We start from the raw sequence: 12,993 nt of genomic DNA on the forward strand, positions 1-12,993 counted from the left end.
ATTATTACGAATTAACCTGAAAACGGTTTCAGTTTTTCATCTACACATTAAAAGGTAAATACACAATTGGTCAGAAGTTTGTTTCTGTGCAGACTACAGACATACTGTTTGGAGGTAAGCTTCCTTAGGTTGTTCCATATGTAGCTTTCCAAATCTGAGGCTGCTAAAACACTCCTAAATTGTATGCTAGCAAAAAAATGGAATGCCAATAGAATGTTAGCAAAAACAGCTAGGGCTGCACTTTTAAAAAGGCTGCTGCATTTATGCTCAAATAGAAGCAGCTTTAGCAGAGTGTTTAAAAGCCATAACATACTGTCCTTTTACCCTTAGTCCCAAATGACCCCTTAAGTGCTATGGTTATGTATGTTCGCCCGGAATTCCCATAAGGAATCATTGTAGGTTCTACCCACTCCCGTAGTTTAGTGAAAAAGGAACTTGCATATAAAGGTGCCACATGTTTTATGCAAGTGTACACTCCCTTGCTGTGTATACTTGCAGGTTAGGTAGCTATGAGGTCTAACAGCTGCTGCCAAATGACTGATGCACAGCTGAAAGTATACACATGGTGCCATCTGGGCAGAAACCACTGCCACCACTTTTTAAGGCACAGAGTGCTTCATGAAAGTGAGCACTATTAGCAGACCTGACTTTCATGCAGAATCCATTCGCTTGAGAGCCTGAAATTTCAAAAAATAAAAATGGCAGATGTCCCGAGTGCATGACGATCCACCATCACGCCATCACTGTGCAGATGACCTGAGATGCCGCCCTATGCATCGGTCATCATTTCCTGTACTTCTTATTAGATTACCAGAACTTTAGTGAGATCACGCTTGCGATTCGCAGCAGAGGTTCCATACTTTTAATGGAACATTAGGCGTACCTTCTGCACATTTAGTAAGCAAGTATGAGCACTTCCTGGCAGGCAGTGCTACTATATTTGCAAGGGGACGGTAAGCACTTCAGCAAAGGGGCTACACTTAATAGGCCGCTGGTGCTTCGATAAGTAGCCGATCGCCTTCTAAACTTGTTCCTCTTTCCAGTAATAGGAACTCTGTGCTGGGTCGCTTTACTTATAACATGGCATTAAAGGTATGTCTGAACAGGGCTGCTATGCTTTCATTGGGGCAATGCTGGCACTTCTCATCTTGCACTTGCCTTTTGCAGTTGCACTTTAGTTTTTTTCTTTTTTGATGTCTTGATCCTATGTCTAGCACTTGCTCCTCCTCCTCTTCCCCTGCACTTTTCCCTTTCCCTCTCCCTGCACATGCGTGATCTCAATGTCACTTGGCCTAGTAAAATCGTTGTCCAGTCCTTCCTTGTTCTCCTCCCTTACCTCGTCGCGCCTTGAAACACTTGTGTATAGGCGCGATATAAATGTCTTATCATATGATATCATATCAATGGGACAGTACCAGCGGTTCTCTGTTGGACTGTTACCCATTCAGTGGCACAGTGCATGCACTTCTGAGGCTGCGTTTCTCTATTAATGAGACAATACCCGCAATTTTCAGCTGGGCTGCTATACTTTCAATGGCGCAGTGCCCACATTTCTCCTCATGCTGTCTCTCCTTAGAATCGGACAGTGCCAACAAGTCGTTGCAGCACTGATATACTTTAATGGGACAGTGTTTAAAAATTGGTGACAAGGCAGGCGCTCTGTTGCCAGTCAAGTTTTCCTGCATTAGCTTCTCTTCCAAACGCACGTTTTCATGACTCCATCAATCTTCAGGGAGTCTGTGTTTCTTTGGTTTTTCAGGCGTGTCTTCATTTCCTTTTCAGGTGTGGCAAGTTAATTGACTCTAATGATTCTGGTACTTGTATTTTTTGCACTTAATTATTCTTGCAGATGGCTAAACAACTCCCTCCAGAGCACAAATCTTCCCCTTGATGGGTGAAGTGGGAAAGCCATGATTGTGGCTCTCCATTTTAAGACATGATGGCCCTGCTGCTGCTGCCTTTTGAGCCCGGGACTCCTGGAACAATGTTTAAAAATTGGTGACAAGGCAGGTGCTCTGTTGCCAGTCAGGTTTTCCTGCATTATCTTCTCCTCCAAACGCACGTTTTCATGACTCCATCAATCTTCAGGGAGGCTGTGTTTCTTTGGTTTTTCAGGCAAGGGTATGTCTGAACAGGGCTGCTATGCTTTCATTGGGACAATGCTGGCCCTTCTCATCTTCCACTTCCCTTTTGCAGTTGCACTTTTGTTTTTTTCTTTCTTGATGTCTTGATCCTATGTCTCTTGCTCCTCCTCCCTTTCCCCTGGCACTTTTCCCCTTCCCTCTCCCTGCACGTGCGCGATCTCAATGTCACTTGGCCTAGTAAGATCGGTGTCCTGTCCTTCCTTGTTCCCCTCCCTTGCCTCGTCGCTCCTTGAAACACTTGCGTATAGGCGCGATATAAATGTCTTATCACCTGATATCATATCATGGGACAGTGCCTCCATTTCTCAGTAGGCCTGCCATAATTTAATTTAAGTGTCAGTCGGGGCTGGACAGGCCTACAGGGAACTCTGGAGATTTCCTGGTAGCAGATCTTAAGTCAAGGGTACACTCGGGTGAACGGAGCTCCCCCCCCCCCTTTTTTCAGACGTCCCTCCACTTTTTTCAGATGGCACCTTGATATGCTCATTTCTGGTGACACCACATTCAATTGGCATATTAACATGTCCCCCCACTATTTTTTAGGACTTAACCCTGCCTTGTAGGCCCTCCACCATGGACCTCTTCTGTGTGGGTACACCTGGTTTTGCACTCCTCTTACCCTTTCTCCTATGCACTCCAGTCCTGCCTTCCATCATTCCTCCGAAGTAAAAATGTGTTTTGAAGCTTCCAATTCACCATTGCAACCTATGTTTTCCATATGTACTTTTAAGAGAACCATCACAAACCCTACTGGGGGGCGGAGGGTGAAGGGGGGGGGGAGTTATTTTGATGGGATGGGCTTGCTTGCATATGGGGCCACTTCGAAAAACATTTCCAGAGCCACTTTAGGTTCCCCGACCACTCCTGGTGTCAATACTTCTTGGCAGGGTTAATATCGATTAGCGGGACATTACCGACACTTCTCTGAGGGGCTCCTGTATGTTTAATGGGACTGCACTAGCACTTCTCTGAAAGGTTAATATTCTTTAAATAGCCCACACTTCCCAGCGGCGCAGCAAAGAGACTGGGTCATGCCCCCCTCCCTGCTATCAAAGCAGAGCACACTCATGCACGCGCAGATTGGATATGCAATGGATTGGGGACGGGGGAGGTGGGTCTACAAGGGCAACAGATGTTCGCTCAGTTTATAATCCTTGCTTTAATAATCTAATATAGTTACATAAATAAAATAACGAGCAGAGTCCGCAGGTTGGACTCTAAAATTGTGTTTTCTTTATTTTATTTTTTTTACACAATGTAGCCCTCGTTTTCCTCTTGCGTTGGTGACTAAAGGTGGCATGTGTCCGCAAAATAAGGGGTTATTTTCTAATTTACTATGGGAAATGCCCGAGGTCAGTGGCTGCTGTGCAAACCCTTACCGCGTTGTACAGGGGTAGCTGTGTGAGTGCTATGGCACTGAGCAGTTGCTATATGGACGAGGTGCTCTCCTCCGCCGGGACGGCGCACACGCCCGCGCTCCCCAGTGCGGCGCTCATACCTATATATAGACACATTCGCAGGCCGGGCGTGCCATTCCATTCCCGCCCGAACCGCCTGCGCGAGCCCGGCCAGGCCGTGTGACGCAGCTGGGAAATGAAGAGGCCCGTCCTCTCGCGCTCCAGGACTCGCCCTGCACCGCAGCTCCCAGTGTGAGCCGTGCCACACAGCACAGGGACCAAGCACATCAGAGACTGGTAGTGTCCCTGTGAGCAGCCGCACTGCCCCACGTAAGCCCGCCATCTCTGCGTGGTAGCATGCCTGGGAAGAGCAGGGCGCTTGGGTTCCTGTAGATTGCGCGGGAGGGGCAGCAGGCCCGTTGGACTATGAATTCCTCTTGGTATCATGTCGGGGAGGGAGAGCATTTGGCTCTTTTTGCTCCCTCCATCTATTGGTAGCACAGTATCCCTGGGAGGGACAGACTAGTTGGGGCACTAGATACCCTCACTCTTCATGGCAATAAACCTGGAAAGGAAAAACCGTTTGGAGGCACTGTATACCCTCTCTCTATATGGCAGGATACATGACATGACCATGTTGGTTTAGGCACTGGATACCCCCTCTCTGTATTGCAGTGAGCCTTGCAGGGGCAGGTTGGTTGAGCGCTCTAGATACCCCGACTCTGCAGGGAAATATACCTGGGAGGGACAGAGTAGTTGCTGGCACTGGATACCCTCTCTCTCTATGGCAGTATGGTTGGCAATAACACCCCAAGATGGTACCTGAATCTTGCGGGTCTGCATGCTAATGAGCATGGAAGGGAGAAGTGGAATGGAGCTCTGTTCCTGAATCCTTTGGCAGGATGCCTGGGTGGGAGGCTTACACACTGTCTACACATCAGAAGGTGACACGGATTGGTCATAGAATGTGTTGGCAGCGTGCTTGAGAGGGACAGGTTTGCAGGTTCCTTGACTCCCTGTTTTTGTTGACCATGTTCATGAGAAGAGCAGACTCTTTGGGGCCTTAGAAAGCCTTTGCCTAGCTTGGAAATGCTAGCTGTGGCCCTGGATTTCTTAGTGTTTGGTAGTAGTATGTTTGGGAGAGACAGGCTGCTTGGGACCCTGGAGCCTTACTCTTTGCATGATAATATGCCTGGGACGGGCAGGCTGGTTAGAGCCCTGCATGCCTTCTCTTTGAGGGTACACCTTGTAGGGACATGCTGGCCAGGGCACTGAATTCTTTCCCTCTGGATAGCAGTATGCACCTGAGGGGCAGGCTGGTTGGGCTCCTGGATCTGTTCACTATGTAGTATGCCCGAGGAAGCAGCCTAGTTGGGGCCCTGGATCCCTTCATTTCATAATGCCTGAGAGGGATAGGCTACTAAGGGACTTGGATCCCCTCTCTTTGTAGGGTAGCATGCCTGAGAGGGATAGGCAGTTTGAAGCTTTGTTTGCCTCCCAGATCCCTGCATTGCCCGGAAGAGTCATGTTGGTTGATTCTTCTTCGATTTGGGCTTTATTTGGATACTAGGTGGTTGAAGCGGCGAGGGTTGGATATGTCCTTTTGGAGACCAAATATCCCATTCATACTACAACAGGTTTGCACTTTGTAGGCTCTGGGTTCCTTGTCTGAACTTTTCCTTCCTGTTTCTCCATTTATAGATTGACGACTGCCACGTCACGTCACAAAGATGTCGAAGCCCCTTCTGATCCAGGGTATGCACCAGGACCTGAGCTGTCCCATCTGCCTGGAGCTCTTCCGCTCGCCGGTCACATCAGAATGCGGCCACACCTTTTGCCAGAAGTGCCTTGATGGCCTGCCAAAAGAAGAGGATGGTCACACCACTGCCTGCCCCACCTGCCATGCCCTGACTCGGGCCGAGTCCCTGAACATCAACCGCCAAATGCAGCACCTGGTGGAGAGCTTCCAGCAGGTTCCACGCGACCACTGCGAGGAGCACATGGACCCCCTCAGCGTCTTCTGTGAGCAGGACAAGCAGGTTATCTGTGGCGTATGCGCCTCACTGGGAAAGCACAAGGGCCACAACATCATCAAGGCAGCCGATGCCCATCAGAAGATGAAGGTACTGACCACAGCTCATAGAGTTTAATGAAGTGATTAATAATCTAGAAATGTACCTGTGGCACAGCTTTCCCGGCTTGCTGTGGGGTGTGTGGGTGGGATATTCCACTTTCTGACAGTGGATCTTAACACTTCTGGGTGTGGCAGGTCCTCAACCTCAGCGTTGGTGCCCGATGCTTGCGTTTCATTTTCAAAACATTGAATTCTGGACAGAGGCTCAGGATCAAAAATGCATTGCACCAGACCATCGTACGCAGCAGCTGTAGAGCCGTATTAACTGCTAGGCAAACTAGGCATGTGCCTAGGAGCCCCCGGTATCTAGGGCGCCACTGAATGATTCAGCCTTGCACTTACGTGGCCCTACTTGCTGTTTTAAATTGCTGAAGCATCACTATATTCGTCTCAAGCTCATCGTCTGTATAAGCAGAGGCTGTTCTGACAACAATGCTGCCGCGACTTTAACTTTTTTTTACAATTGCTACAGGGAATCGCTTGCAATGCCAGCAGCTAAGACATTTGAAGGAAAAAGTACAAAAGTTTACTTTTTACATGTAGAATTCACAGCAGATCTACTTATTGGGTAAAGTGCTTTTGCGGAAAGCGCTATATAAACTTAATAAATACAAATGTGAAAGTTATAACCAACTCGTATATAACATAACAAAACAAAAACATTTTTTTATGTTAATAAAATATAATATTTTTTTAAAAGTTCTATAAGCAACCATAGATTTTCTTGTGATTACAAACTACAAGGAAATGGTCCCTCCAAATCTTAGTAGCTAGAATCCCCAGAGGGCATTAAACCAGTAGGGATCATTTGCCCTGAACCGACTGAGAGGCATTCTCAGCAGGCTAGAAAGAGCAAGGACCTCGAAAGTTTGGTTTGAAAATGAGTTTCTCACAGAATGGAGAGACAATTGCTTTGAAAGGAAACCTCATGGATACATGAATGCCTCTGGCTAAGGTGTCGTTTTTGAGTGCCTGATGGCAATTGATGGCTGTTCGAGGTCGAAAAGAGGTGCCAGAAAATGTCATCTTAGCTGGAACATGTGGCGCCTTGGAGATGGCATTCCACGTGCTTTCGCACGCACTAGGGATTCCTCTGACCGCAGTGACGTTGGACACTGAGGCTTGAGCCTCTTCATTCCAGTTTGCTGTTTAATTTTTGATGCACGCATCACCTCTCCGCCTGGGGTATGTTCTTACAGTATATATAGCATTGTTTCAGGGATCAGCACCAAGGTGTGGTCTGGACCCAGAGAGGAATTCTACATCATAATCAGGGAGGAACTGGAGTTCAGTTGGCATGCTTGTTTTCCTTATTCCTAGCCTCCTCTCGCATTAGGAATTTTAACATAAGCCCCCTCCCCTGGGCAGAGCATGCTCCTTCCATCTGGTATTGTTGTGGCCAAATGCCCTACCACCTGGCCTCTTTTTGTTTTTGACTTCCTCGACTGAGGAGCAGATCTTATCATAAGAGCATGGTATTTACCTCATGTGCTGTCGAAAAGGCCTATTGTGTAAACGCTGGTGGCCTACCACTAACAGCATGCTCTCTCCCTCTCTCTCAACTAGCATTCCGTCCAGTCATGGTCGTTTTCCCCATCTGGGTGGTGAAAGAGGTTCGTGCCAAGGCTATGCCCGCGCCTTTTCTCCCTCTGGCGACACTCCGGAATAGGCAGAGCAATGATATTTAGTGACGTGTAAGAAAGCATCGTGCGAGGTCTCCTCTGTGCCTCGCAGAGTGGGTGCCAAGGTGTCGCTCCCAATGTCAGAGACTCGTTCAGAAGGTGGTTGGACATTGCGCCTTAAGTGTACAACACCAGGAGTCGTCAGACGTGCGTCTCCCGCAGCAGCCTGCCACAGACCTCCCCCTGTCTTCTCCAAAATACAACCCCTCGTTTACATGGCGATGACAGCCAGTTTCAGGAACACTCAGATATGCCCTACCGCCTACCTACCTAACCATCCAGGCTGTTACCGGGGGAATGTTATCACACCTACTGTACAAGGAAGACAATAGGAGGATAGCCGTTTGCATTGGCCTACAGGCAAACCAGAGCCTGCTAAGAGAATCATAGACTCCTACAGCTTAATACATGTAACAAACATGTACTTTTCATACCCAATAAAAATAACGACCGCCGAAAGGGTGACTTACAGAACACAACACCAGAGATAAAAAGATGTGCGATTGTACTCATTATTGTCTTTGGTTATAACTATGAAACACCAGCAAAATTAAAAGTGTGCCCTCAAAACAACTCTCTGTACATATCATTCCATAGGATGATCTAATGCACGCTTTTTATAGCTTCGCCGCTTTCTTTCTCTCTGTCTCACTCCATGTCTCTCTCTCTCTGTGGGTCAGCATCTGTTGCCAGATGCGCGTTTGCTAGCACAGCGCAACCAGAGAAAAAGCATAGCTCACTTTATGGGGGTGCTGTGTTTTTGAGTAGAGCAAGAGCCACAGCGAAAGAGGCATCCACCCAGGTGGGGCTAGGCCTACTATTTGGAGACATTCATTGTCATTGCGTGTGTCCTGTAGGCCTGTCACCATCCACACTGAGGGCACATTGTACAGTGCGAGGTCAGAGGCCGTGAATGTATAGGCTTTGCAGGGTTTGCAGGGTTTATGGCAGACCTTGCAAGGGACCAGATGACCAGACTGAAGGCTCTAGAGCTTTTTTGTAATGTTTTATTTTTTTGTTAACAATTATTTGTTGTGCCTACTGCAAAGTTGGTCACAGAGGAAACGGGTCATTGGTTTTAATCTGTGCCTGACCCCCTTTCCAACAAGGAAGGACATTTTGAGAGACACAATGGTGTATAATTCTCAGCAACAAAAGCAATTAAAAAGGACATGATTTAATTGCACTTACATTGTAAACTGGCTATTTCCAAAAAGGGACAATGTTCATTTCTAATGATCACTTCTAATATAAATTGTGGTCATAATAGTGTTACACTTGTCTTTCAAAACAAAGCACATTATCAAAACATAGAAGAACCATATACTTTTTTTTCTGATAGTAGGCTGGTATTTCTGTATGAACTGTCTTGTACACTCCTATTGTACTCTTTATAAATACCCCTATAAGAACGGGAACGGGAAGGGGGCTGATAGCACGAATGGTAGTTTCTGGATGCTTTGCATGAAATCAAAGAGCATTTTGGGAACATAAGAATGACCACAGGGCTTTATATGAGTCAAATATGTCTCTTATAAACAGGTCGTATGCATGAATGACTAAGTACATAATGCACGCCGCGTCTGGTGCTCACTTTCCTTTTTTATAACACTCACCCTGGCATTTGAAATGTTTGTAACCTTGAGCCATATATACGGATCCGTACACAGGCAGGATTTGGATGTCAGGGTAGAATGGCTGTGGCATCGGTCAATGGTGGGGATCAAGGGCTGTCCTGGTTCTTGTTTCCAGTGGTAATGTTACCCTCCCTCAAAGGGTGCTAGGTTTGGGAGCCTTGCAGAATTTTAGAGAGGCAAAAGTGGGTGTGGGGGCAGTTATGATCACTTTATCGTGTCAAGATTAAGCTATTTACAGAATTAAATCTGCACCCATCATTAGTATTTCCATGCTCCAATTTCCCCCAAAGTGACTGGAGAATATGTTATATATTCTGGTAGGAGTGGGGGGCCAAGGGAAGATAGAATACAAACATGCAAGAACATCTGAAAATGAGACATCCTTTACAGAATACAGTCTGCATAAGGCAACAAACCCATTCCATACTTCCACACCCCATCTTCAACATGAGACCAGAGACGCGTGAGACCAGGGACGCATGAGACCAGGGGCGCTGGAGACCAGGGATGCTGGAGACCAGGGATGCAGGAGACCAGGGATGCAGGAGACCAGAGATGCATGAGACCAGAGATGCATGAGACCAGGGATGCATGAAACCAGAGATGCAGGAGACCAGGGATGCAGGAGACCAGGGATGCAGGAGAGCAGGGATGCAGGAGACCAGGGATTCAGGAGACCAGGGATTCAAGAGACCAGGGATTCAGGAGACCAGATATGCAGGAGCCCAGGGATGCAGGAGACCAGGGATGCATGAAACCAGAGATGCAGGAGACCAGGGATGCAGGAGACCAGGGATGCATGAGACCAGAGATGCATGAGACCAGGGATGCATGAAACCAGAGATGCAGGAGACCAGGGATGCATGAAACCAGAGATGCAGGAGACCAGGGATGCAGGAGACCAGGGATGCAGGAGAGCAGGGATGCAGGAGACCAGGGATTCAGGAGACCAGGGATTCATGAGACCAGGGATTCAGGAGACCAGGGATGCATGAGACCAGGGATGCATGAGACCACAGATGCACGAGACCACAGATGCACGAGACCACAGATGCATGAAACCAGAGATGCATGAGACCAGAGATGAAATTCCAATCAAACAGGAAAATAACTGTCACAATCATGCACAGCAACATATACGCAATGCAAGCCTCCAAGTGTCACCAATGGAAGCAGCCTCTCATTTTACACTTCCTTAAGGGACCTGTAACTTTCCACGTGTGTATTCATCACAACCTCTGGAAGGACCATCTTTCACAACCTCTGCATTGCTTGTAGCAGAAAGCTGATGATCACGGTTTCTTCTCAACCATGGTTTCCATCTTTAGGATTGCCCATCTGCAGGCTGCCCTATACAATGGCATTATTATTATTAGTATATGCCCCTTGTTTTATTTCTTTATTTTGTTTTTATTTCTTTTTGTTGCCCATTTTATACAATGTAAATGATTTACGGCTGATGGTTTGGAAATGAAACAAAGCTATCTATCTATCTATCTATCTATCTATCTATCTATCTATCTATCTATCTATCTATCTATCCATCGATCTATCCATCCATCTAGTTATCTAAATTGACATTAACCCTAGTGGCCTGGGGCAGTGTTTTCAATTGCTCCTTTGATGTCCTACTACTAATCACGGGGATAGCATCCAACAATAATGTTGTGCTGTCCCGAGGCATGCAAAGAAGAAAGTAGAGAGGACAGGGTGGAGGAAAAGAAATAGCTTTTTGCAAAGTCGCGAGACGTGAGATGTCAGGATTAGTTGAAAGACGCCCCTCTTCGTAGGTCAAGAATAACTATTATATAGCATGTCTGCATCTTTTATTTGTATTACTTACAATACAGGAAAACCGGCTTCACCTCACAATTATCTTAGTCATAGATATGCGGTGCTTGTAATACAATGGTGCTATTGAATTGTGTTGTCTTTCAAGTGGGACCCTTCTCTGGTGCTGCAAAACAGAAATGTATCCGCATTGTGCAACATGCGTTTAAAACATCCAATATATATTTTGACATCTAGTTCAGGATTATTGCTGCTAGTATGCTATAGTATTCTGCGGCGTTAACTCTCTCTGTATTAGATAATACTGTAACATGAAACCCCCCTGTGTAACCATCTACGTTTTCCACTGCAAGGCTATATGCTCAATGTAACCCTGAGCTAAGCATGGTCCTTGTAACTAAGACACTTTCTTGCAACAGTGCCTCGATGCCTCGGGGGTGCTAGTGCGCTTTACAAATGTAAATAAATAAATAAATACTTTAGCCTGGCCACGTTTGGCATTCAATTCCCAAAACATATTCTGGGAGACCTCGCTTCATCAGTTGTACAAGTTCCTTAGAGCTAATTGAGAAGTAATATATGGCCCCTATGCAGAGCCGTGCCTACCATAGAATTAAGGCAAAACATGAAGTGACATAGTACGGGCCAGAGGGTAACTGTGGGCTCCAAGAACACAGAGGACTATAGGATGCTGCATTTAGAGAGGGTGTGATGATTGGCTCGCTACTAGTTTGTAAGTCGTAGACTTGGGCACTCTCCATGACAGGTACCCCAGAGCTCATCCTTATCACTGTGGCCATTTAATGTCTATATCCACCCACTGGAGTCACTCATCATTTCAAGTTGCCATTTAATATCTATGCTGGGAATCAACATTGATGACAAGCACACCTCTTCCTAAACCCAACAAAAAACCCTTCTCTGCCATCGAGCTTCATCCATTGCTAGATTCTAGCCCGGAGCCCGGGTCTCCTCTCTTCCCCGCCAATCGGCAAAAGCCCAGAGTCTGGGAATCATGTTTGACCAACAACTTTCCTGCAGCCCACAAATAGCTGCACTTTGAGTATCTGCCACTTCCAACTTGTTTACACCTCTGACAGATCTAATCGTCACATGGGATCCAAGGGTCCCCGACACACCTGGGGAAGGGCGCTTGTATCCCAGATGGAGCCTTGCCTGGAATTTAGCGAATGGCCCGTCCACCACAAAGCAAAAGAAAAGAGAAATACCATTGCGATGTGCACCTGTATCAGCACCGCCATGTTGCAGTCTCCGTGCATGCATGGGATACCAGCGGCTGTGCTTGGAACATGGGCGGCCCGACATGCTCTTCAGATGTTTGTAGAATTGAGGCTGAGCCTTAATCCCACTTGAGGCATTCATCACACATAGAGGGGGCTTTGCAGACACATCACAAAGTCTCTCTGACTTGGCACGCTATTCCTTATTCAGGGGCCATTTCTTACCCACCTTCATGTCTGCTCAGTCCTTGCCTGTCTTCCTATTCGCTCCTTGTCCTCTCTCCTGTAGTCGTCTTAGGCCGCCTTGCTCATCGTTTTCCCTCCCATCTTGCAGCCTCCCTGCTCTTGCTGGTTTCCTTGCCAGCCATTGTTCTGCTATCACTAAATTTGCCAGAATACAGACTCTGAACTAGCGGTATCCCAGCTTTATTGCCAGAATACCTGACCAGCCAATGCTATACCAGATTTCCCACTCTGCTACTCATCTGCTGACTCCCCTCTCCCTGAAATAGCCTCACCCGCGGGTAGCTCTTCATCAGAGAATATCAGTGCAAAGTGTTTGCCTCTGCATTTCAGCAGCGATAACCTCTCACTTCAGTTCTTGTACTATTTACTGATCCAGATAAATAGTAGGTAGTTGCTAATGTAGGTTGGGGTGCTGTTCTCACGCAAACCTTCACGTATGACTCACGCCTTTGCCCCAAAAGACGGAGTATAAAATGCTGAATGCGAGTGATGGTCACATTCGGTATAGATAAAAGAAATCAGAGCCGAAAATACCGAACTGTTTGAGCGGGGATTGCAGGGGGTGACTCCCTCGCCCCTAGTTCAGTATTTTCTGATTCCAGGGTTGCGGGGGTGTCCCCCACATACATGGAAGAAAAAGCGGGGGACAATTGCGCTATTTCCGAAAAGCTTGAATTACACAATGCGGTAAAGTGGGCTTTGGTATTTTGTAGTTCGAGCT

The 12,993-nt window shown here is 46.9% G+C and overlaps 1 protein-coding gene across 2 annotated transcripts in view; it reads left to right on the forward strand.

The window, feature by feature from the left end:
* TRIM72 (tripartite motif containing 72) overlaps nt 1-12,993 on the forward strand; it is a 105,697-nt gene that overhangs the window by 24,390 nt on the left and 68,314 nt on the right. The window contains exons 1-2 of one of the 2 annotated variants that reach the window (XM_069651952.1): nt 3,721-3,871; nt 5,243-5,664. In XM_069651952.1, the coding sequence (XP_069508053.1) occupies nt 5,272-5,664 (393 nt within the window). In that variant the 5' untranslated portion in view covers nt 3,721-3,871; nt 5,243-5,271. Of the gene's footprint in view, nt 1-3,720; nt 3,872-5,242; nt 5,665-12,993 lie in introns of those variants that run through there. The other variant, XM_069651951.1, reaches the window with a different exon arrangement.

Source organism: Ambystoma mexicanum, chromosome 3p, assembly GCF_040938575.1.
Source record: "Ambystoma mexicanum isolate Mex_15411 chromosome 3p, UKY_AmexF1_1, whole genome shotgun sequence".
NCBI classification, from domain to species: Eukaryota; Metazoa; Chordata; class Amphibia; order Caudata; family Ambystomatidae; genus Ambystoma; species Ambystoma mexicanum.